This window comes from Heteronotia binoei, chromosome 2 (assembly GCF_032191835.1).
Source record: "Heteronotia binoei isolate CCM8104 ecotype False Entrance Well chromosome 2, APGP_CSIRO_Hbin_v1, whole genome shotgun sequence".
Taxonomy (NCBI): Eukaryota; Metazoa; Chordata; class Lepidosauria; order Squamata; family Gekkonidae; genus Heteronotia; species Heteronotia binoei.
In genome coordinates, this window is record NC_083224.1 from 195,515,377 (window position 1) to 195,540,034 (window position 24,658).

The window sequence follows — 24,658 nt, forward strand, 5'->3', positions numbered from 1 at the left end:
AATAACGATGACACAGGTAGAAATTTCGTAAAACCGCAAAATGCAAGTCACATATTCAGCTGCCCACTCTCACATTTTGAGTAAACAAACAAACGTCATTCCTCAAGTAGTGCAAAAGGAAGAGGCCATTTTCCAAAACTGCCAACAGTGTTCAGTTTTTGTGGGGGTGTTTTTTAAAGAATCAATTTGGCTCCACCCTAATCTGTGCAATTGTAATATTTTGTTAAAAGCATGGATTGGGGTGAAAAACCTTTAAGCTGCTATCTAAAGTTGCCAGGCTGAGATAACCAGTGTGTGAGGGGAAAAACATGGGGGGACTGTCACCCTCAGGGGTGAAATTCTAGCAGGAGCTCCTTTGCATATTAGGCCACACACCCCTGATGTAGCCAATCCTCCAAGAACTTACAAGGCTCTTTTTTGTAAGCTCTTGGAGGATTGGCTACATCGGGGAGGTGTGGCCTAATATGCAAAGGCAGCTCCTGCTAGAATTCCACCCCTGGTCACTCTCATGATGATGTCACTTCCAGGGAATACCCAGAAGCAATGCAGCAGCTCTAGGAATGGCCAGAAACTCTATGATAAGCCCACAGAGTCTCCAGCAATTCCTAGAACCACTGATGTCACTTTCGGATATTCTCCAGCAGTGATATCATCGTGCTGGCAATGCTGGTGTATATTTATTAATGTAAAACTTCAATTTTTAAATTTTTAATCCCCCACACTCCCTGCTGCTGCTTGAAGTAGAGTTGCCAAGTTCCCAGGCCGTGCGGGGTTTCCCCTGCCCCGGAGGTTTCCAACCCACCGGCTCACATTGATGTTGCCAGCATGATGACATCACGCAATGACATCGCACGCTGGCCACTCTAGGAGCTTCCGGGGAAACTCTATAGTTTTCCTGGACGCTCTTGCAATTTGGGAGGGGAAAACTCTATGGTACACCATAGAGTTTTCCCTCCCAAATTGCTAGAGCGTCCAGGAAAACCATGGAGTTTTCCCAGAAGCTGCTCGAGCGGCCTGCTTGCGATGTCGCTGGTACGTTGACATCACTTGCGGGTGACGTCATTGTGACGGTAGGGGAACAGTGCCCCACCGGACTTGGCAACCCTAGCTTGAAGTGGGAACTAGGGGGGAGGGAATCCCCTGCCCCAACGGGGCCTTACTGCCATTCTATGTACACCTTCTTGGGAGCAAGTTCCATAGAACTCAGTGGGTTTTCCTTCTGAGTATGCATGCATAGGATTGATTCAGGGTTTTTAAAGAAAATAAAAATGTGGGGTGTCAGGGGAGGTCGGGGAGAAAATTATAGTAGTATGCTTGTATTGGGTTCGGCCTTGAACTCCGAGCTGGTAGGCTGGTACCCACATGTGGCAAAATGAGGTGGTAATATTCTGAGAGGGTAGAATTGGTCATACTGCTTCTGACATATTGTTCTGAAACTTTTTTATTTTCAGGGGGGGAAAGGTGGGGTATAGAAGGGAAAAGGGGAAGGGGGAAGTATAAATTAATCAATAATTTTCCGATATTATGAGTAGTTACAACAAAACAAATCAACCGTTTTAGTAAAAGACATTACTTCAGTTGTGAGAGCAGTAAAATGTCATTATCACAGTATTTTAAGGTAAAATTCTCTCTTTAAAAATAAACAAGAACTTTCTTAAGAGTGATAGTCTATTAACAGTAAAAAGATTTCAACTTTAACAGGCAAATTCCTGCACTCTATTTAAACCATCCTGAAAACCTAGAGACCGTCTTAATCATTTAACAATTTCAAATGTGAGCGCAGATAGTAAGACATAATTATTATGGCCTATTTTGATGAATTCTCTCTGTTAGAAAAATAAACAGGAAATTTCTGAGTTGCAATATTCCATTAATCATAGAAAGATTACATCTTTTACAGTTAGACAATTTAAAAATGCTAAGTGTAAAGCATCCTAAAAACCTAGATAATGTTCTTAAGAGTGATAGTCATACTTTTAGTGTTCCTCTGTGTAAAAATATGACTGCCAATCCCCAGATAGGGGCAGGGGATCCCCCAGTTTGGAGACCCCCCCCCTGGTTTAGGGACATCAGAAAGTGGGGTGGGGGAGGGAAGTGTCTGCTGAACACTCCATTATTCCCTATGGAGACCGATTCCCAGAGAGTAGAATGAAAAATTATCCATGGATATATGAGGCTTTGGGGGAGATGTTTTTTGAGGTAGATGCACCAAATTTTCAATCTTGTATCCAGTGACTCTCCTCAAAACACCCTCCGAGTTTCAAAAAGATTGGACCAGAGGGTCCAATTATAATAGCCCTATTCATTATTTCCAATGGAGAGAAGGCATTTAAAAAGTGTGCGGTTCCTTTAAATGTGATGGCCAGAACTCCCTTTGGAGTTCAATTATGCTTGTCACAGCTTTGCTCCCCAAAGTCTCCTGGCTCCAACCCCAAAGTCCCCAGATATTTAATGAGTCAGACTTGGTAACCCTTTGTAAAAATTTGCTGTAAGTGGAGAAGAAAATCAACACATCAGGGAGAAAAATTCAATCTTCGCCTTTGTGTGTTCAGCTACTGTTTCACTTCCACAGAATCTTTAATATGAAGGGAACTTGAATATATACATAGCCAGGGGTGAAATTCTAGCAGGAGCTCCTTTGCATATTAGGCTCACACCCCTGATGTAGCGAACCCTCCAAGAGCTTACAAGGCTCTTTTTTGTAAGCTCCTGGAGGATTGGCTACATTACGGGGTGTGGCTTAATATGCAAAGGAGCTCCTGCTAGAATTCCACCCCTGTATATAGCACCTCACGATTGCCTCACTCCTCTGTGTGGCCAACTCGCCCTTTGGGACTGAGATTCAAGCAGGGAATAGATTTGCTTGCTGAGGGGCTTTTCCGGTCTCCAACCTGTATTCCCTCATGTACATCCCTTGCCCTCCCTTTTCTTCTCTCCTCACTCCATTCCATCAGTAGCCTCAAAAAGTAACCTTTACCCAACCTCTCAAAAAAACCTGACACAACTAAACAGTTTCCTGCCTCTCTGGGCTGCACGCCCCCTCTTTCTCTGTTCTGAGCATTGGCTCCCGCTTTCACCTCGTATTGGGTTGTGTTTTTACTTTCTTTCAAAAGTCCTTCATTCTCCTTGTTGAAATCTCTGTACTCTCCTCTCTTTTTTCCAAGGTGTTTTTTTTTGTTCTCTCTCCGGTATCCTCATTCTCTGTAAGCCCCAAATTTACATCTTCTGTTCCTCAACTAGTCCTTTCCTTTCTTGAATCCCCTGCTCCCCTTTAAAAAAGGTAAAGGTAGTCCCCTGTGCAAGTACTAGTCGTTTTCGACTCTGGGGTGATGTCGCGTCATGACGTTTTCACGACAGACTTTTTACGGGGTGGTTTGCCATTGCCTCCCCCAGTCCTCTACTCTTTCCCCCCAGCAAGCTGGGGACTCCTTTTACCAACCTCGGAAGGATGGAAGGCTGAGTCAACCTTGAGCCGGCTACCTGAACCCAGCTTCCTCCGGGATCAAATTCAGGTTCATGAAATATAATATACATGAAATATAAAAATACATTAAGACATAAAAACATAAAATATCTATTTATTTATTTACATTTGTATCCCGCCCTCCTCTGACAGGCTCAGGGCGGCTAACAACAATAAAACCAACATAGTGCTAAAATAAAATCACAGTAAAATCATTTAAAACGTTTCATACAGTTTTGTACAATTTAAAACAATCCTTTCATAAAAATATCAAAACATTTCCAGCACTGCATTGATCTTTGGATGGTAGCAACGTTAGAGATATGGGGGATTCCTAGAGTATCGCTGACACGATGATGATGTCACGACTGGGTATGCAATTGGAAATGATGTCATGATTTTGCATGATGCTGGTTTTCAGAATCTGTGTCCCTTTCATTTGGAGCAGGGGCTCACAGGGGCGGAGCTCCGGAACCTCAATTTAATTATGTTAGTTCTTTCTTTCTTTCTTGCCCCCCCCCAATACTTGCTTCTGGGCTCCCTTGTTCAAACCCCCAGTGAGGATTTTGCTGAGCTCTAAGATTTAACAAACTTTCTAATATCCCCCCCCCCACTCATAAAATGAAGAAATAACCAAAACATAGAAAGCAGACAGATGGAAATCTTCATCATAAGAACATAAGAGAAGCCATGTTGGATCAGGCCAATGGCCCATCCAGTCCAACACTCTGTGTCACATAAGAACATAAGAGAAGCAATGTTGGATCAGGCCAATGGCCCATCCAGTCCAACACTCTGTGTCACATAAGAACATAAGAGAAGCCATGTTGGATCAGGCCAATGGCCCATCCAGTCCAACTCTCTGTGTCACATAAGAAAAGCCATGTTGGATCAGGCCAATGGCCCATATAGTCCAACACTCTGTGTCACATAAGAACATAAGAGAAGCCATGTTGGATCAGGCCAATGGCCCATCCAGTTCAACACTCTGTGTCACACAGTGGTCAATATGTGTGTGTGTATACACACACACACACACACACATATATATACTGTGGCTAATAGCCACTGATGGATCTCTGCCCTATATTTTTATCCAATCCCCTCTTAAAGCTGGATATGCTTGCAGCCGCCACCACCACCTGTGGCAGTGAATTCCACATGTTAATCACCCTTTGGGTGAAGAAGTACTTCCTTTTATCCGTTTTAACCTGACTGCTCAGCAATTTCATTGAATGCCCATGAGTTCTTGTATTGTGAGAAAGGGAGAAAAGGACTTCTTTCTCTACTTTCTCCATCCCGTGCATAATCTTGTAAACCTCTATCATGTCACCCCACAGTCGACGTTTCTGCAAGCTAAAGAGCCCCAAGCGTTTTAACCTTTCTTCATAGGGAAAGTGTTCCAACCCTTTAATCATTCTAGTTGCCCTTTTCTGCACTTTTTCCAATGCTATAATATCCTTTTTGAGGTGCGGATCATCATGCCACTGTGGCCCCATAGGAGAAAGTAATTTTAAAAGTATGATGGGAGTAAGGTTTTCTTATGACAATTCTAAATCAAGAAGTATTTTAAGGTAGACGCTGAGCTGATATAATTCTGGTGATGTCCGGGGCTGCGCGGCATACGCAAACGAGTTGTGCTAATGAACTCCGGCACCTCTTTTTCTATGAAACGACCAACACTGCCCCCCCAAAAGCAGCTAAAATTAGCAGCTCACAAGTCACAAGCCCATGGGTTGAGATCCACAACCCACTTGAGAGGAGAACTCTTGACGCTAAGTCCGAAGATCGTGACAAGAGCAAACTTGCCCCCTTACCTGAAAAACTAAGCCCTCTGGCTTCCCTTGAAAGGAGCCCCTGCAAACTGGCGTGCAGAGAGAAGCGAGTAGCAACGAGGCCGAATTTCAAAAGCTGTCTGATTTGATTTAACTTTAATTTTTAATTTAATTTTCGATTTATACCCCGAACTATCTTACAAGCGGACTCAGGGTGGCTTGCGGCATTGAAAACTTTACAACAACACAAATAAACCATATCCAAGCTAAACGATACTGTAATTAGAATTATCAAATTAGGTCGAAAACCATAATCCATGTCATCAGCAGCAAGTCGTCAAATCACCTACAGGGTTCTAGTATTCAGCATAACTTAAGTACCCAGGTAGTAAAGTGCAGGGAGAAACGATGACTTCAAGGTGTTTACATCTTTTGAGATGTGGTGCTGGAGAAGACTCTTGAGAGTCCCTTGGACTGCAAGAAGATCCAACCAGTCAGTCCTAACCAGTCAGATCCAATCAAAGAGCCAGTTCGGTGCAGTGGTTAAGTGTGCGGACTCTTATCTGGGAGAACTGGGTTTGAGTCCCCACTCCTCCACTTGCATCTGCTGGAATGGCCTTGGGTCAGCCATAGCTCTGGCAGAGGTTGTCCTTGAAAGGGCAGCTGCTGTGAGAGCCCTCTCCAGCCCCACCCACCTCACAGGGTGTCTGTTGTGGGGGAGGAAGGTAAAGGAGATTGTGAGCCGCTCTGAGGCTCTTCGGAGTGGAGGGCGGAATATAAATCCAATATCTTCATCTACCTCACAGGGTGTCTGTTGTGGGGGGAGGAAAGTAAAGGAGATTGTGAGCCGCTCTGAGACTCTTCAGAGTGGAAGGCGGGATATAAATCCAATATCTTCATCTACCTCACAGGGTGTCTGTTGTGGGGGAGGAAGGTAAAGGAGATTGTGAGCCACTCTGAGACTCTTCGGAGTGGAGGGCGGGATATAAATCCAATATCTTCTTCTTCTAAGCGAAATCAGGAGATTCAATAACGAAGGTGAAAATGAGATGAATAGGCCGATCTTTATTGTTTTCACATTAATGTGGGAAGGAAAACTTTCACCCTTCCTCCTTTTTCCTTCGACCATCTTCTCCATAGTCATAGATATTTATTAAAAAGGTAAAGGTCGTTCCCTGTGCAAGCACCAGTCGTTTTCGACTCTGGGGTGACTGTTGCTTTCACGGCAGACTTTTTACGGGGTGAACAAAGCAGGAGTCAAGGAGCACCTTTAGGACCAACCAATTTTTATTTAGCTTTCATGTGCTCTTAAGCACACTTCATCTGTGCTGGATTCCTCGTCTGATGAAGTGTGCTTAAGAGCACACGAAAGCTTACGTTCTAAATAAAAATTGGTTGGTCTTAAAGGTGCTCCTTGACTCCTGCTTTGTTCAACTGCTTCAGACCAACACGGCTGCGCGCTTGGATCTTTTTACGGGGTGTTTTGCCATTGCCTTCCCCAGTCACCTACACTTTCTCCCCAGCAAGCTGGGTACTCATTTTACCGACCTCGGAAGGATGGAAGGCTGAGTCAACCTGGAGCCGGTTACCTGAACCAGCTTCCGCTGGGATCGAACTCAGGTCGTGAGCAGAGGACTCCGACTGCAGTTATTTATACCTTTCTGTAAACAAAGGCCAACTTTCAGGTTGGCAACATCGTTAGGGAGAGCCAGTTTGGTGTAGTGGTTAAGTGTGCGGACTCTTATCTGGGAGAACCGGGTTTGATTCCCCACTCCTCCACTTGCACCTGCTAGCATGGCCTTGGGTCAGCCATAGCTCTGGCAGAGGTTGTCCTTGAAAGGGCAGCTGCTGTGAGAGCCCTCTCCAGCCCCACCCGCCTCACAGGGTGTCTTTTGTGGGGGAGGAAGGGAAAGGAGATTGTGAGCCACTCTGAGACTCTTCGGAGTGGAGGGCTGGATATAAATCCAATATCTTCTTCTTCTTCTTCCTCACTTCTGACACTCTGATTACATTCATTGGCCAAATAAATCACATTTCCAGGTTTAGAAGCAAGAGATGAATTGATACTACTCGGGGTTTTGTAATCGGGACCTTCAAGTCTTACTTGTTCGTATCCTCATATCTGCGGTTTTACCCTTTTCCTGTTGGTCTCCAGTGTGGCTCAGCTCCAAAATGTGCAAGAGCAGAACTTCTGCTCTAGCAGGGGGATTTGACCTTCTCCAAGAGATAGGCTCCCGGAGGTAGAAAAGATAATTTACTTTCCACTGAAAGATGTTTACAGAACAAATGATGATAACAAAGCTCTGCTAAAGAAGATTCTGTCATATCTAGTATACTTACCAAGGACTCCAATAGAGGCCTATTCCCCAGACTTTGGGCCTAGAATCCATAAAAAAAAGGCACTATATACTTCAAGGCAAATATAATACTTTGGATGTAATGGTTTAATTATAACTGTTAAAGCAGGTTAGTGCAAATGAGTTCTGTGCTCAGGATTCTTGTTGTTGTTCAGTCGCACAGTCGAGTCTGACTCTCTGCGACCCCATGGACAAAGTCATGCCAGGCCCTCCTGTCTTCCACCATCCTCCAAAGTCCGCTCAAATTCATGTTTGTTATATCAGTAAAGCTGTCCAGCCATCTCATCTCTTGCCGTCCCCTTCTTCTTTTGCCTTCTGTCTTTCCCGGCATCAGGGTCTTCTCCAGGGAGTGCTCCCTTCTCATTTGGGGGCCAAAGTATTTGAGCTTCGGCTTCAGCATCTGACCTTCCAGGGAACAGTCTGGGTTGATTTCCCTGAGGACTGACTGATTGGATCTTCTTGCAGTCCGAGGGACTCTCAAGAGTCTTCCCCAGCACCACATCTCAAGAGCATCTATTCTTCTGCGCTCGGCCTTCCTTATGGTCCAGCTCTCACAGCCATATATTAGTGCAATTCTGTTTGGCACTCTGTCCATGCTCAAGTGCAAAGCTGAATCTACGTCCTACAAAGGATCATTAAAAGCCTGGCAGATAAGCTTCATCTTACAGGCCCTGCATAACTTAGTCCCACAGGGGCCGAATCTCCAGCTGGAGCTCATTGCACCAGGTAGGGGCCCAGACCAAATTTCAGATGTCCCTTGTGAGAAAGAGACCCGGGGGGGGGGAGCGAGTTCGTGTTTTCACACCTATTTCTCTTTCCTTACACCGATCTCTCCCTCCCGTTAGAATCTGTGCATTTCCCGACATTATTGCGCATCAATTACAAATGTCAGGTGGCCTTAAAGGACAACGTTAGGAATTAAAAATCAAGATGAAAGGCCAGTCGCACCGTAAAGACCAAAAAGATTTCTGGGATATAAGTTTTTGAGTCAAAGTTCCCTCTGTCAGATAAGGAATTCAAAAAGGGGTGAAAACGACCATATCCATTCATCCTCCCTACTCTTGAGGAAACCTCGCAGTCCACAAGCCTTTCTTCTATATCCTTGTGCTGTTGGTTATAATAGAAAGTCCAGGGCTTTTTTTGAACAGGAATACATAGGAACGCAGTGAAACAGTAGTGTTGTCGGGGTGTGTGGCCTAATATGCAAATGAGTTCCTGCTGGGCTTTTTTCTACAAAAAGCCCTGCGTGAAACAACGGTGATGTCAGGGGTGTGGCCTAATCTTCAAATGTGCTCCCACTGTGTGAAACAATGGTGATGCCAGGGGGAGTGGCCTAATATGCAAATGAGTTCATGCTGGGCTTTTACCACAAAAAAGCCCTGCATGGAAAAATGGTGATGTCAGGAGGTGTGGCCTAATATGCAAATGAGCTCCTGCTGGGCTTTTTCCCTACAAAAACCTCTGTGTGAAACAACGGGGCCATCAGGGGGTGAGGCCTAATATGCAAATGAGTTCCTGCTGGACTTGTCCCACAAAAAAGCCCTGTGTGAAACCACAGTGACATCAGGGGGTATGGCCTAATAAGCAAATAAGTTCCCGAGAAAGCCATTTTCTATCTCAGTGACTCACTTGGCATGATACCTGTCAAGTCAGCTGAATTCAATAACGAGTCTCTGGTTGAAACAAAGTTACTAGTTTATTGAAAGCAGAAATGAAGACCATGATAGAGATTGAAGGACTCGGGTACATGGACATTAACCAAGCATTTAAGGTATAGATCAAAGGATTCCTACGGGCGGGGCACTCTATGCAGTATATTTTCGCACAAGGATGTTACTCCCTCGTTCCCAAGCCACGGCCTTGGCGCTTAACACTCCCACAGACACCCAGCTTGAGAAGGCTCCACAATCTTGTTCACATATCAGCATTTCAAAGCAGGCTACACAACAAAGGCATAGCTAAGAGGAGGGGGGGGGGAGGAGAGGTAGCTAGCAGCATTCGGTGTTCAGTAAGATCCCAGAACCCCTTGCTTCTGAACCAGAGTTAGACAACATGTTAATAACAATACAGCAGACTTGACAATACCGGGTCCCCTTTTCCAGATGATGACCCCGACAGCACCGTGGATGACCGGGACAGCGACTACCGCAGCGAGACCAGCAATAGCATTCCGCCCCCCTACTACACCACCTCCCAGCCCAACGCATCAGTCCACCAATACCCCATGCGCCACCAGCACCGAGCTTCCCACGACTCCTACCCAGAGAACTACGAGATGGACTACTCAGACCATCGGCCAATCAGGTAAAAGTGGGAGGAGCCTGAAACCGTCATGGATAAGGGCCCAAGAACATTCTGCTAAGGAAAATCCCCCTTACCTTGCAAAGAGAATATGGGTGGGATGGGTACATGAAGGTGTGCCAATGGGGGGGGGGGGAGTGTTCAGAGACTCTCTCTTATAGTGGCTCACCAAATGACCATCAGAAGATCACAAGGGTAGAGTTAGCCCAGGCAAGCCTGGTCTTGCCAGATCTCAGAAGCTAAACAGGGCCAACGCTGGCAAGTACTTGGATGGGAGACCTCCTTGGAATACCAGCAGTTGGGAGGCAGGGGCAGGCTTTATTCAGCCACCTCCCTGCATATGCTCCAGGCCCCCAGTAGGGGTCAGTCACCAGAGGTCGATGTGACTTCCAGGTGAACACACACACACAAAATCAGGGCTTTTTTGTAGCAGGAACTCCTTTGCCTATTAGGCCACACTCCCCTGATGTAGCCAATCCTCCTGGAGCTTACAGTAGGCCCTGTATGAACAACCCTGTAAGTTCCAGGAGAATTGGCTACATCAGGGGGGTTTGGCCTAATATGCAAAGGAGTTCTTGCTACAAAAAAAGCCCTGCACACCATACAAAAAATGGCAAACTGCCCTCTACCAAGGGTAATATTTCCCCTGGTGTTTTTTTCCCACACCAGTAACTAAAAATATACTGCCTCTAAATACAGAAGGTCATTTTTTTTAGTGATTGTTGGAAGTTATATGAGATTTTTTTTCCTTTTACTTTTTTGAAAAAATGGAGTAAAAAAAATCTCTCTCTGTCTCTCCATCTCTCTTGATCTTCTACACATGCAGACACACAGGTACAGAACAGTATAGATGGTCATTGCATGGGGATAGGAGTGGAATTCTAACAGGAGCACCTTTGCATATTAGGCCACCCCCCCCCCCGATGTAGCCAATCCTCCTGGAGCTTACAAAAAAGCCTTGTAAGCTCTTGGAGGATTGGCTACATCAGAGGGGTGTGGCCTAATATGCAAAGCAGCTCCTGCTAGAATTCCACCCCTGTGTATTCAGTCGAGCTCTTCTCAGCAGCTGGAACTATTGCTTGATGTTTCCAAATATTCATTTTATATTATTTTTATTTATTTCATTAGATTCAGGGCTTTTAAAATGTTTTTTTAAGCAGGAACGCACAGGAACACAGTTCCGGCTGGCTTGGTTTCAGGGGGTGTCACCTAATATGCAAATGAGTCCCTGCAGGGCTTTCCCTACAAAATAGCCCGGATTATATTTATATCCCGCCCTTCCCATAGCAGGCTCAGGGTGGCCATGTAACTCAGGTAGTGACTGAATCACGTGACTTTTCTGAACATGTGACTTGACTCCATCACATGACCTTTCTGAATGTATGGTGTGAGGAGTAACTTCATGATGTCACCTTTCTGACCATGTGACTCAGAGAGAGGGGAATGAATCAATTTCATCACATGACTTTTCTTTTTCACGTTTTATTGGGTTTATTACAATTTATATATACAAAACATGAACACAGCAGTATCGTTCAGCCTTTCGGTAAGTAAGATATTGAACATACAAGCTGCAAAGAATGTCAAACAAAAATGCTTCTCAATGATGTGGCATTAAAGAAGCGGGTCTTAATAACGTACCTAAAACAGCCACCATCCAAACAATCTTGCTTTTGGAACATATCATGCAACCTTTTTTTAATGTCAGATATTAGCCAAGGAACAATGTTTTAGGAACCACATTGTGAGGAGACGAATAACCTAATACGGGAAACCATTTTTTCTTATGGATTTTGAGTATATACCCATATTGCTTTTTTCAGGGGTGGAATTCTAGCAGGAGCTCCTTTGCATTTTAGGCCACACCCCTCTGATGTAGCCAATCCTCTGAGAGCTTACAAGGCTCTTTTTCATAAGCTCTTGGAGGATTGGCTACATCAGAGGGGTGTGGCCTAATGTGCAAAGGAGCTCCTGCTTGAATTCCACCCCTAACTTCTTTAATTTTTGAGCAGTGATTCTCCCCCACCAATTATATACAGATTCTGTATCTTGTTATGCTACGTATTTGTGGAAGGCCTTGACTTGTCTCCATCACATGACTTTTCTGAGGGTGTGGCTCAGGGGGGGTAATTTCATCATGTGATTTTTCTGAACACATGACTGGGGGGTGGGGAATGGCTTCCACTTGGTGACTTTTCTGAACCAGGGGTGGAATTCTAGCAGGAGCTACTTTGCATATTAGGCCACACACCCCGATGTAGCCAATCCTTCAAGAGCTTACAAAAAAGAGCCTTGTAAGCTCTTGGAGGATTGGCTACATCAGGAGGGTGTGGCCTAATATGCAAAGGAGCTCCTGCTAGAATTCCACCCCTGTTCTGAACATTCCACTCAAGTCTAAGCCATGCATAGTCTGGTTTGCCCGCGACGTCCAAACACCCCCCCCTGTTCCATTCCCTTAACAACCATTCGGAGCAAACTCTGGATGCCACAAGGTCCTGTTTCTGTCTGTTCGGCTTGTGTTATGCCTGTTGTATGCTGACCCTCTTCCTCTTCCCCTCCCCCTCCGGCAGACGCTACGGTAGCGTAGATTCTGCCGCGAACGGGCGCAGTGATGCTGAGTCCGCTTCCGAATCGAGCAGGCATACCAGCCGCCAGCCCTCCCTCGAGAGCAGGCGCTCCCTAGACCTATCTGATAGGTGGGTCTTTATCTTCTCTTTCGCCGTGTGCCTCTTCTTTGCGGAGTACTGTGGTAGTTTCTGGTTTGTAACTTGGGTTAGGCCGTTATCATCTATCCAGCTGGTGGCAGCAGTCTCCTCCTTCCAAAAAGCCCATTTTTAAATTCTCAAACGACGCTGAATTTGGACTCAGATTTCTTCAAACTGATCCTCTATGCTGATTTTTAAAGGCGTGTTGTAGAGTGCTTTTTTGTTCACTAGCACCACCGCTGCCCCACGCCCCAAAGCATCCGAAGGATTTCTGGAGAACAGAGTGTCATTTCTGGGCACTTGGATTCTAGCTTTTTAACTGTTCATGAAACACTGCTCTTGGACAGGAATAAATTCTACAAATGAAGCTCATTCGAATGCTTCATTAAATGAGAGCATGCACACGTATGCATAATGGGCTGCAGACATTTCGTATTCTCAAAAATGGGATCTCAAAATAAGGCCAAACTTAGGGTGGCTAAGTTCCAGGTAGGGGCTGGAGTATTCCTAGGATTACAGCCAGGGCTTTTTCGTAGCAGGAACTCCTTTGCATATTAGGGCACACACCCCTGATGTAGCCAATCCTCCAAGAGCTTAAGGTAGGCCCTGGAAGAAGAGCCCTGTAAGCTCTTGGAGGATTGGCTACATCAGAGGGGTGCAGCGTGATATGCAAAGGAGTTCCTACTAAAAAGGGGGGGGGGAGCCCTGATTACAGTTGGAGTTTTGTTCCTTTCACACCCCAGTGAGCTTCCACCCCTACTCAAATTCTGCTCTCTTCAGGCTCCCAGGGATATCCTGACCCAGAGTTGGCAGCCCAACCATATAGCTAGTGCCAGGGCTCTTTTTCTAGCAGGAGCTCCTTTGCATATTAAGCCACACACCCTTGATATAGCCAATCCTCCAAGAGCTTACAGGGCTCTTAGTAAGCTCCAGGAGTATTGGCTACATCAGGGGTGTGTGGCCTAATATGCAGAGCAACTCCTGCTAGAAAAAGAGCCCTGGTTAGTGGCCTTTCTAGCATTGTTCTCTCCACCCTCCTTTCATGGAAATAGCAGCTGGTCTCTGTCCGCTACAGTGTCCCCAAACTCTCGTATTCCCTTACCAAAGCAGTGTGGTTTGGCAACAGTCTGTTATTTTCACTCTCCCTTCTCAGCTGTTTAATGTTCGCCAAATGGAGCTGGAATTAAATTCAGTGGCGATTCGGGGACATGGGAAATTCCCAAGCAAATTCACACAACAGGGATTTGCTTGTAAGGATTTAATTTGTATTCTCCTCTGCAAAAATGTGTTAGATTTAAACAATTTGTAGCAAACAACAACCCCAAACCAAAAGCAAGCATGGGATCAGGCTAGCTCATAATAAGGCTGGGCAGTGCGTGGCCTCTTTCTGGCTCCCAGGGACTCTCCTTCCAGGCAATATCAGTCACCCTGGAGGAAGGGGGTGGGGGGGCCAATCCTGACCCCCAACCCACACCCTAGGTAGTCACCTAGGTCTGCCTAGTGAACTGGCCACCTCTGGTGGCCACAAAAGGTGTGCTGACCTTTGACATCTGCCTTTAAACCGCATTGCATCTTCCTGCCCTTACCTCCAAAGAGTCCCTCTATAACCTTCAGAGCGCTTTATCCTCCCGGCTCATGATGGGGCAAGATACACTTTGCATCAGCAAAAGAACTGGGCCCATCTCCCCTTGCTGATCCAACTGCGGACCATGTAGGGTTGCCAAGTTCAACTCAAGAAATATCTGGGGACTTTGGGGGTGGAGCCAGGAGCAAGGGAGTGACAAGCATAACTGAACTCCAAAGGGAGTTCTGGCAGTCACATTTAAAGGGACCGCACTCCTTTAAAATGCCTTCCCTCCATTTGGGAATAATGCAGGATAGGGGCACCTTCTTTTGGGGCTCATAGAATTGGACCCCGTGGTCCAATCTTTTTGAAACATGGGAGGGTGTCTTGAGGAGAGGTTCCAGATGCTATGCTGAAAATTTGGTGCCTCTATCTCAATAAACAGCCCTTTCCCAGAGCTCCAGATACCCACATCTCAATTCACCATTATAACCTATGGGAATCAGTCGCCATAGGGAATAATGGAGTGCCCAGCAGCCATTTTCTCCCCCCCGCACACACACTTTCTGATGACCCTGAAGCGGGGGAAGGGCCTCCAAACCGGGGGATCCCCTGCCCCCACCTGTGGATTGGCAACCCTAAGACTATATGACTTTGAGAAAACCACCCGGTTTGCTCGGCTTCTGAAAATTCTCCCCCCATATTCCTATTCACATGCTTGTACCTTATTGCAAGTTTGCTGATGTGTCGTGCAGAACAATTAGCAGACTATGAAGTTCCGAGCAGACCAATTGTTTCTCGGGGTTCCTCTCCTCTGTTTCTAGCTTGAGTCTGAATTGATGGGCACCCCTGTGAGAGCCCATCACCTCTCCCTTTCTCCCGATTGCCAGTGCTGGAGGAGTGGTTCCGGTCTAACCCAGGAGTGTCCTGTATCTTGTCTGCATGTGCTTCCCGTAGCCTTCTGCACTTGCTCAGAGACTGTCTAGCAAATCTGCTGTAGTATATCTCGTAGGACTGAGTTCTTCCCTCAGTGAATGACTTAGTCCTCCAGTTCTTCCCTGTGTCCAATTCCTCAATCTCTGTTCCCTTTCCTTCTGTGATCTATTTTGCCCCTTGGTCTAAGGATTCAGAGTACCCGAGGATAGCCAAAGTGGAAAAGAAGAATTCAGGGAGGGGGGGGGGGACCATAACTGTAGTGAATTGGATAGGTTTGGGAAAGATGTTTGAGAAGTTATTTTACATAATACATAAATGTAATGAGGCAATATACCCGTCAGTTGATTGAATGGACTGTAGCAGTTCAATCAGCAGCGGCAGACGGTCATATTTTTGCATTCTCCCAAGTTGGAAGAGGGACTTCCCAAAAGCCAAGAAACAAGTACAGCAAACAGAGGGCTGAGATCAGGGGTGGAATTCTAGCAGGAGCTCCTTTGCATATGAGGCCACACACCCCTGAAGTAGCCAGTCCTCCCAAGAGCTTACAAAAAAAGAGCCTTGTAAGCTCTTGGAGGATTGGCTACATCAGGGGTGTGTAGCCTAATATGCAAAAGAGCTCCTGCTAGAATTCCATCCTTGACTGAGATGCTAATATTCTACTTGTAGGATTTTGTTTCCCTTATGGGGGAGAGACATTCAGAAAGGGTATCCGCAGCTTGATACCTGACATGATACAATCCCCTCAACCAGGTTGGGATTCTACTGGATCCTTCTGATACACGTGTCGACCAAGCGGGAGAAATATAGATCTGAGCCCTCAACTCATGTCCTGTAAGTTATTTTCTCCAAAGCTGGGGGTCTGACCTAAGAAGGTCACAAAAAATGGAGTTGTCATGCATTTCTTTACTTTAATGATGCTGCTCGTACAGCCAGTTCTTTGCAGTGTTTGCGGAAGTCTGAAACCGAAGTTCTATTCCTAGAAATTGGAGGGAAGCCTTGGGGGGGGGACTCTGTGGAAGAAGACAGCATCTCTATATGCAGGTATGCAGGGTTGCCAATTCCCCAGCTACTCTGTGGTACTCAAAATTCCTAGAGCATCCCCGTGTGAAACCATAGAGTTTCAAGCAAATTCCTAGAGTGTCCCACAATACGTGCCCAGCGTGATATCTCACTTCTGGGTGACGTCATTGCACTACATGGCAACAGGCTCTTGGGGGGGGGATCCCCTAGCAGCCTCTTCCCTGCCAGTGGGTTGGAGCCCACCAAACCGGGGGATCCCCCACCCCTGGCAGCAACTTGGGAGCCCTAGTAGAGTGCCTTCCTGTTCAATTATATAAGGGTGTGGCTTCTAAATGGGGCATGAATATTGTCCCATCTGACACCACGATGGACTAGGCTGCGATGAAGTTATCACAAGAGGAACTCGCGCATACACAGGACAGGGCTACTGTTTGTTGGTCCGTGTTTCTGTGTTCTTGGCTACTGTCTCGTGGTGTGCTAATGGCTTGCCCGCATCTGTGGGGCCAGCTGGGGGAGGACGCAACGGGAAGGGGGGAAGAGGTTGGGGCAGGGTGGCAGGAGGAGGTCCTCAAAGTGAAAGGTTTGATTATGTGGTCAGACTTCACATCAGGAGCTGTCAAAACTTTTGATCGTTCAAGAGCCAAACTACATCACTATTTAGAGCAAGAGATAAATAAAAAGCTACTAAAAGAAAACTTAATTGCATAAGCAAACATGTACAGTTGAATGTCACTAATAATAATTGACGTTATTCTGTATCTTTGAATTACTGAATTTGCCTGCTTATGACCTGTTGGTCTGTGAGCACAAAGTATAGGATAAAGGAATAACTGACGTGTTGATTGATAAATCCTTCAAGATTCTGCAGCCCGAACTCTGCTTACTGCAATTCTTTCATTAGGAAGTGGTCACAGCTTTTCCATACTCTCATTTTCATCTGTCACAAGCTCCTGTTTCTTTTCTTTTCTTTTCTTTTCTTTTCTTTTCTTTTGGGGGGGGGGTTCCATTCTGCACGTGCTTTGCTTTCATTAGTAGTCGATTCAATATCACCGGTTTATATCTGGCATGAAAACCTTCAGTTTAAATCTGCAAGGAGACATGCCGAACATAAACCAGTGTAATATCAAACTAACCACCAGAGGGAGCAAAAAGGTTTTAAGGCAGTGCTAAAAAGTGAGGAGTTTGGTGACAGATTGAGTGTTACAGGAAGGGTGCCCAATAAAAGAAGCGATATAACCTAAAATGGGTTAATTGTAACAAAAATAAAAATGGGTGTCGCAAAAGGAGAAATAGGTACAAAACCAAACTGCTTCACAGAAGAGAGACACCACGTTGAAAGGAGGATATGTAAACCGAACTAGACCACTGTAAAAATAATTTGGTCTCCTTCCATAGAGCTGCCAAGCCTCCAACTTCCATTTCCTGTTGCTCTGAGTGTCAGTAGGAGAAAAATCAACAAAAGGCTGGCCGTCGGCCTGATGGCATGATGTCAGTTCCAAGGGAACCCTGGAAGTAACGTCAGTCCTCTCTAGGAATCATTGGAAGTGATGTGGTTTTCCCACAATTTCCAGTGATTCCTAGAGATAACTAATATCACTTCCCCCAGAAGTGGCATCACTTCCCCCAGAAGTGATGTCATCATGTCACCAACAGCAGTCCCCCTCATGTCCCCACCCCCTTCTCCCACTGGTTGCCAGGCCACGCTTACGAACCCTTACCTACATCACACAAATATTCCAAGCAAAATAAGCTGAGCAGGCTTGGGGCCTAGTGCCTATTTTATAGCTACCATGTTGAGGGCATTCCAAAGTGTGGCCTTCCCTCCCTCTATACAAAGGCCGCAATGTGTGTGGTGGCATTCTGGGAGCCTCACCTCCATTGTGTGCAAAATTTCCACAGGTTGGGGGATGGCACCAGCTTGTTGTGTGTTGGTCGCTTTCTGTTGTAACTCTAGCTTTCTGGGTCAAACCTCTGAGGAGGCCAGTCACAGTCGCTGGCGAAACGTCAGGTCTCACAATGCCAAGACCACGGCCATACAGCCTGGAAAATCTACAACAACTAATAAAGTTGTAGAGATTCTTCCTCACACAAATATCCCATCCTCACACAACCTACCAGAGTCAGGGGAATGGCTACAACTACAGATCTGAACCAGTTTCAAAGCTGTTTCAAGCAGGGCTGGCACGTGGGAGTAAGCCAGGCCAGCAGTTGCCTGGGGTGCCACCTTACAACAGGGGCAGGGGGCGGGTGCCCCGTCCCCGCTCCCAGCAAAGGAAGAAAGAAAGGTGGCTCCTGCCTGTAGGCCAGTCAGCGCCCGCTGAAGAGGGAGAGGGCAGGGCAAGGGCAGACCGAGTGCGAATGCTTGGCCCTCCCTTGCCCAGCCCTCTCCCCCACTGCAGAATCCCATCCACAGCGCCCGCCGAACTTGGCGAGTGCTGAGGAGGGGAAGTGCTGACTCAGTGTTCTTTCTTGGTTTTAAGGGGTTGGAGGAGCTCCCTCAATCCCTTAAAGCCAAGAAAGAATGGCACTTCCTGTCCACAGCGCCCCTCGAACTCAGCGAGTGCTGGGGAGGGGATGCGCTGAGTGCCCGGCGTGATGACATCGCCTCTGGATGACATCATCATGCCCCACCCCATGTGCACTTCATGCGTGCAAAAAAACCAAAAATGCAGGTTGGAGTGGGCACATGTTGGGGTTCTGCCTTGGGTGGCAGAAACCCACACACCAGGCCTGGTTTCAAGGATTCTAATGAACTTTAATCAAGGAATAGCGACACTTTTTCTAAAAGCATAGGTTGCTCACGGTTGAAACCAGGGTGAGAAATGGTTTCCATTTGTTGAGACGTGGTCTGACAGCATGTGCACTGCCGTGATGTCTCAATCCCACACGTTTCCAAACTAAAGAACCATAAGACTGGGGTGGGGGGGACTATTTTCAAAGACTGAGGATATATCAGCTACAGTGCCTCAGGCAGCCATTTTGGGAAATTGTAGCAGGCCGGCTTCAAGGTGGGCTTTGAGTGCCTAGGGTCTTTTATAAGCCTCTGTGCATGTCTCTCCCTTTTCCTCTTTTTTTCTTCCTTTCTATGTCCCTCCCCATCCCTACCCCACCACTGCAGCCCCACGGGGAGCAGCCGGTATGCCTCGTCGGCCGAGTTGAGTCAAGGGAGTTCCCAGCTTAGCGACGACTTTGACCCTGAAGACATTAGTCTACAAGGTTCAGAGTTAGACGAGCGGGATGGGGACTCTTATCACTCCTGCCACAGCTCGGTGAGTTACCACAAAGACTGGGATGAAGAGGAGGAGGACCTCTCTTTGGAAGAGGACAAATTCAGCGACGAGTACAGCGACAACGAGGAGTATTACCCCGAGGATGAGATACCAGAAGCCCCACTGCAGGAGACCCCGCAAGTCTCTCCACCCCAGCAGAAGCCACAACAGGTACAGGTGCAGCAACAGAAACCGCAACAGGCCCAATCGCTGCCCCAGAAGTCGCCGCAAGCTCAACCGCCGCCCCCGCAGCCGGCGCCACTAAAGCAGCAGCCGCCGCCGCAGAAAGCACAGCCGCCACCGCAGCAAGCGCAACTAAAACAGCAGCAGCAACAGAAGCCGCTGCCGTTGCAGCAGCAGAAGCCACCACCAGCTCAGCCGCCCCCCCAGGCGCAACAAAAGCCGCCTCCGCCGCAGGTGCAACTAAAGCAGCAGCCGCCGTTGCAGCAAAAGATGCAGCCGCCGCAACTGCCGCCGCAACTGCCGCCGCAGCAGCAGGCGCAGCAGAAACCCCAACCCTTGCAGCAGCAGGAACAGAAAGGGGAGAAGGTGGACGAAGCTCTCCCCGTCCCTCCGGAGGAGCTACCTGTGGAGGAGGCTTCAGCCAAGGAAAAAGAGCAAGAGGAAAAAACCCCTGAAACGGAGGAGAGGTAAGAAAAGCAATTTTGTCTTGGTGGTCAATGCCATACACCTATTTCATTTTTCATTTTCATTTTATTTAGTTTATATCCCGCCCTTCCTACCAAAGCGGCTCAGGGCAGCTCACAACACAAAAGTTCTAACATAGGATTAAGTTTTAAAAAACATCAATTTACAACATTTAAACAATAAACCAGTAAAAACAGTAAAACAGTAAAACAAAGCCATTTACCAAAGTACCGTACTGCAGCCTTCTAGTCGAAATTTTCAAGTACCGATCAGTTGTATGCCAACCGGAAGAGGACTGTCTTACAGGCCCTGCGGAACTGCCCAAGGTCCCGCAGGGCCCTCACCTCTTCCGGTAGCTGGTTCCACCAGCAAGGGGCTGTGACTGAAAAGGCCCTGTCTCTAGTTGACTTAAGTCGGGCCTAGGGCCCATATCTAGAACCAGGGACCGGGGAGGCAACATGTATCGGGGGGGGGGGGAATCACCTCTTTGGTCTTCAAACTATTGACACCTCAGACTAAGTGCCTCTGAGCATAGGCAGAGTGACATTTTCCTAAACAAAGCACATGTTTTAATGAAATGCATAAAAAGGAGGACGATTATCAAGGGCTGTGATCGCACACACTGAATAATGCACTTTCAATCCACTTTTGATGCACCTTAGAACTGGATTTTGCCAATTCACACAGTAAAAGCCAGTTGGAAAGTGCATTGAAAGTGGATTGAAAATGCATTAGGGTTGCCAATCCCCAGGTGGGGGCAGGGGATCTCCCGGTTTGGAGGCTCTCCCCCTGCTTCAGGGTCGTCAGAAAGCGGGGGGAGGGGAGGGAAATGTCTGCTTGGAACTCTTATTATTCCCTAGGGAGATTTATTCCCATAGAAAATCATGAAGAATTGATCCGCGGGTATCTGGGGCTCTGGGGGGGGGGCTGTTTTTTGGGGTAGAGGCACCAAATTTTCAGTATAGCATCTAGTGCCTCTCCCCAAAATACCCCCCAAGTTTCAAAAGGATTGGACCAGGGGGTCCAATTCTATGAGCTCCAAAAGAAGGTGCCCCTATCCTTCATGATTTCCTATGGAAGGAAGGAATTGAAAAGGTGTGCCGTCCCTTTAAATGTGATGGCCAGAACTCCCTTTGGAGTTCAATGATGCTTGTCACAGCCTTGATCTTGGCTCCACCCCTAATGTCTCCTGGCTCCACCCCCAAAGTCTCCTGGCTCCACCCCCAAAGTCCCCAGATATTTCTTGAATTGGACTTGGCAACCCTAAAATGCATTCTTTAGTATTTGTGATCACAACCGGACGCTGCCTTTCTCTTTCTAACGCTTCCTCCCGCCCCCCCCCCCCAAAAAAAACTAGAGAAACTTTGGTATGTGTGCTTTCTTGAGTGTCATCCACAATGAACACACTATTACAGCGGCGTAAAGCCCATTGTGCTCAATGTGAATTGCTCTGGAGAAAGCACAGGTTTGTTTAAAGCTACAAGGTTGTTTTCAACTGAAGTGAGAAAAATGCCACTGAATCTAGTCGGGGTTACTTCTGAGTAAATATGCACAAGGCTGTTCTGTTACTCTCTCAGAGAGCCGCTAATGCCTACTGGAAATAAATTAACTAACACATCTGTATTATTTGAGCACCGGTTCCAGAGAATATGGAATAAATGGATCAGATGAAGGTCGTCGTTACCGAAACACGCGGCTTTAAACCTAGGAAGCGTGTCATCAGCGTACCATTGCACATCAGCATCGCTGGTGGAACCAACTGTCGGATGAAGTGCGGGCCCTGCGAAGTCTTGATCAATTCCGTAGGGCTTGCAAGACTACCCTTTTTCAAATGCCCTTTGCTTAAATGGCCTTCGTGGAGCCTTCGCTTAAATGGCCTTCGTGAGAGCCAGTTTGGTGTAGTGGATAAGTGCGCGGACTCCCCACTCCTCCACTTGCACCTGCTGAGATGGCCTTGGGTCAGCCATAGCTTTCATAGAAGCTGTCCTTGAAAGGGCAGCTGCTATAAAAGCACTCTCAGCCCCACCTACCTCACAGGGTGTTTGTTGGGGGTGGGGGGGGGAAGGTAGAGGAGATTGTGTCCGCTCTGAGACTCTGAGATTCAGAGTATAGGGCGGGATATAAATCCCAAATCTTCTTCTTCTTAAATGTGGATTTAGTCTACTATATCCGGCCATCATAAACTACTAAGGAGAACATCTACAGCATAGCACTGTAAATGTTAGTTTTAATTGTAATTTTGATGGTTTTAATTATAATGGTTTTAATTAGTAAATTATATATATTGCATTGAAATAATGTTTCTATATTGTAATTTGTAAATTTTATATGTTGTGAGCTGCCCTGAGCCTGCTTCGGCGGAGAGGGCGGGATATAAATAAAATATATTATATTATTATTATTATTATTATTAATCTTCAAGGAAAGACTTTTCAGCACCTTCAAAGAGTGCTTTCTAGCACCTAATTCTTTTATTCCTTTTTGTGGACTTTTTCAAAATTATGGGAATTGTTGTTATAGTAATTCTGAAATACTGTTGGAAACTTAAATAGCATCATTGTAACTTTGTATCATTATTCTGATATATGGATCTGCAGAAAATTAATTAATTGAAATTTATCGGTATCATCAAAGTGATTTTTTGGAACACGGGTCTCTCCAGGATTTCAACCTTTCTGTGTTCTTCTCGTTGTACTGTTACTACCTCAGCCTGATAGCAGGGCTGGTCCTAGACTGCACTGATAACATCACCAAGTCACGTGGGGGCACCCAACTCAGCACACCCAGAAGGCCAGCGCCCTAGGCTATCTCCTAGTTTGCCTAGCTTGACTGTCCCCAGCCCAAGAGATGCCCATCTTGCCTCTATCAGGGCCAGGTCCTTCTCGGTCCTGACCCCATCTTGGTGGAATCAGCTCCTTATAGAGATCCGGGCCCTACCTGGCTTGTTAGCCTTTCGTAGACCCTGTAAAACGGAGCTGTTCTGCCAGGTCTTTGGTTGAGGTGGCGGGCATCTACCCATTAGATCAGTTGGCCTCCCTATTGTACTATCTTGCTGTGCTGATTTGAACATATGAAGCTGCCTTATACTGAATCAGACCCTTGGTCCATCAAAGTCAGTATTGTCTTCTCAGACTGGCAGCGGCTCTTCAGGGTCTCAAGCTGAGGTTTTTCACACGTATTTGCCTGGACCCTTTTTTGGAGATGCCGGGGATTGAACCTGGGACCTTCTGCTTCGCAAGCAGATGCCCTACCACTGAGCCACCATCCCTCCATCTCCATCACCTACTGCCTGGACCCTTTTGAGTTGGAGATGCCGGGGATTGAACCTGGGACCTTCTGCTTCCCAAGCAGATGCCCTACCACTGAGCCACCATCCCTCCATCTCCATCACCTACTGCCTGGACCCTTTTGAGTTGGAGATGCCGGGGATTGAACCTGGGACCTTCTGCTTACCAAACAGACACTCTACCACTGAGCCACTATCCTTCCCTAAAGTCAAACTGGCAGCGGCTCTCCAGGGTCTCAAGCGGAGGTTTTCCACGCCTACTGCCTGGACCCTTTTTAGTTGGAGATGCCGGGGATTGAACCTGGGACCTTCTGCTTCCCAAGCAGATGCTCTACCACTGAGCCACCGTCCCTCCATCTCCATCACCTACTGCCTGGACCCTTTTGAGTTGGAGATGCCGGGGATTGAACCTGGGACCTCCTGCTTCCCAAGCAGATGCTCTACCACTGAGCCACTGTCCCTCCATCTCCATCACCTACTGCCTGAACCCTTTTGAGTTGGAGATGCCGGGGATTGAACCTGGGACCTTCTGCTTCCCAAGCAGATGCTCTACCACTGAGCCACCGTCCCTCCATCTCCATCACCTACTGCCTGGACCCTTTTGAGTTGGAGATGCCGGGGATTGAACCTGGGACCTTCTGCTTGCCAAGCAGATGCTCTACCACTGAGCCACCGTCCCTCCCCAGTTTGCTGCACTGTCCTGCTGCACCATCTCATCATATTGTTCTGCTGGGCTATTTTGTTCTATTGAATACCGAAACTGACTTTTATGATTATATGATTTGATTGTAATTTTAGTATTATGTTGTGCTCCGCCCTGAGCCCTTACGAGGGAATGGGCGGTATATAAATAAACTAATAATAATAATAATAATAGTGGCAGGGCCGCCCTGGCTGATGCTTGCTGGATGACGTATGCAGGACAGGGGCGGAGCTAGCTCAGCCGTCTGAATTAGATTCCCCAGGTGTTGTTATGTGGTGCAGATTCTGGGTTAGCACTTTTCGGCAGAAAGCTCAGAAGCCAACTGTGATCCTTGACTTCCGTGTTCTGATTCCAGGGAGAAAGAACCAGAGATCGTAGTGGACCCTAAAGCACGGGCGAAAGCCAACTGGTTACGAGCATTCAACAAAATCACCATGCAGCTTCAAGAGGCAAGTTGCCCCTTCCATCCTCCTGATGACCTATGCCAGCCATCTTGGGAAGCTTTAAAGAAAGACTCTTGCCTGATATCCTCAAATCTCCACGTTCTTTCCATGCACCATCGTTTTCTGGCTCCTGCAATTCAAAGTAGCAAATAATTAGCTGATAATCGTTCGTTCATCAGTTGCCTGTC

At 46.9% G+C, this 24,658-nt stretch overlaps 1 protein-coding gene and 1 non-coding gene across 2 annotated transcripts in view; one reads left to right on the forward strand and one right to left on the reverse strand.

The window, feature by feature from the left end:
• Positions 1-24,658, forward strand: part of UNC13A (unc-13 homolog A) — a 230,988-nt gene that overhangs the window by 61,986 nt on the left and 144,344 nt on the right. The window contains exons 9-11 of the mRNA XM_060233129.1: positions 9,698-9,899; positions 19,240-20,040; positions 24,383-24,476. Of these exons, the coding sequence (XP_060089112.1) occupies positions 9,698-9,899; positions 19,240-20,040; positions 24,383-24,476 (1,097 nt within the window). The remainder of the gene's footprint in view (positions 1-9,697; positions 9,900-19,239; positions 20,041-24,382; positions 24,477-24,658) is intronic.
• TRNAR-GCG (transfer RNA arginine (anticodon GCG)) lies at positions 23,235-23,309 on the reverse strand. Its single transcript has one exon. It is a non-coding gene; the product is annotated as a tRNA-Arg (tRNA).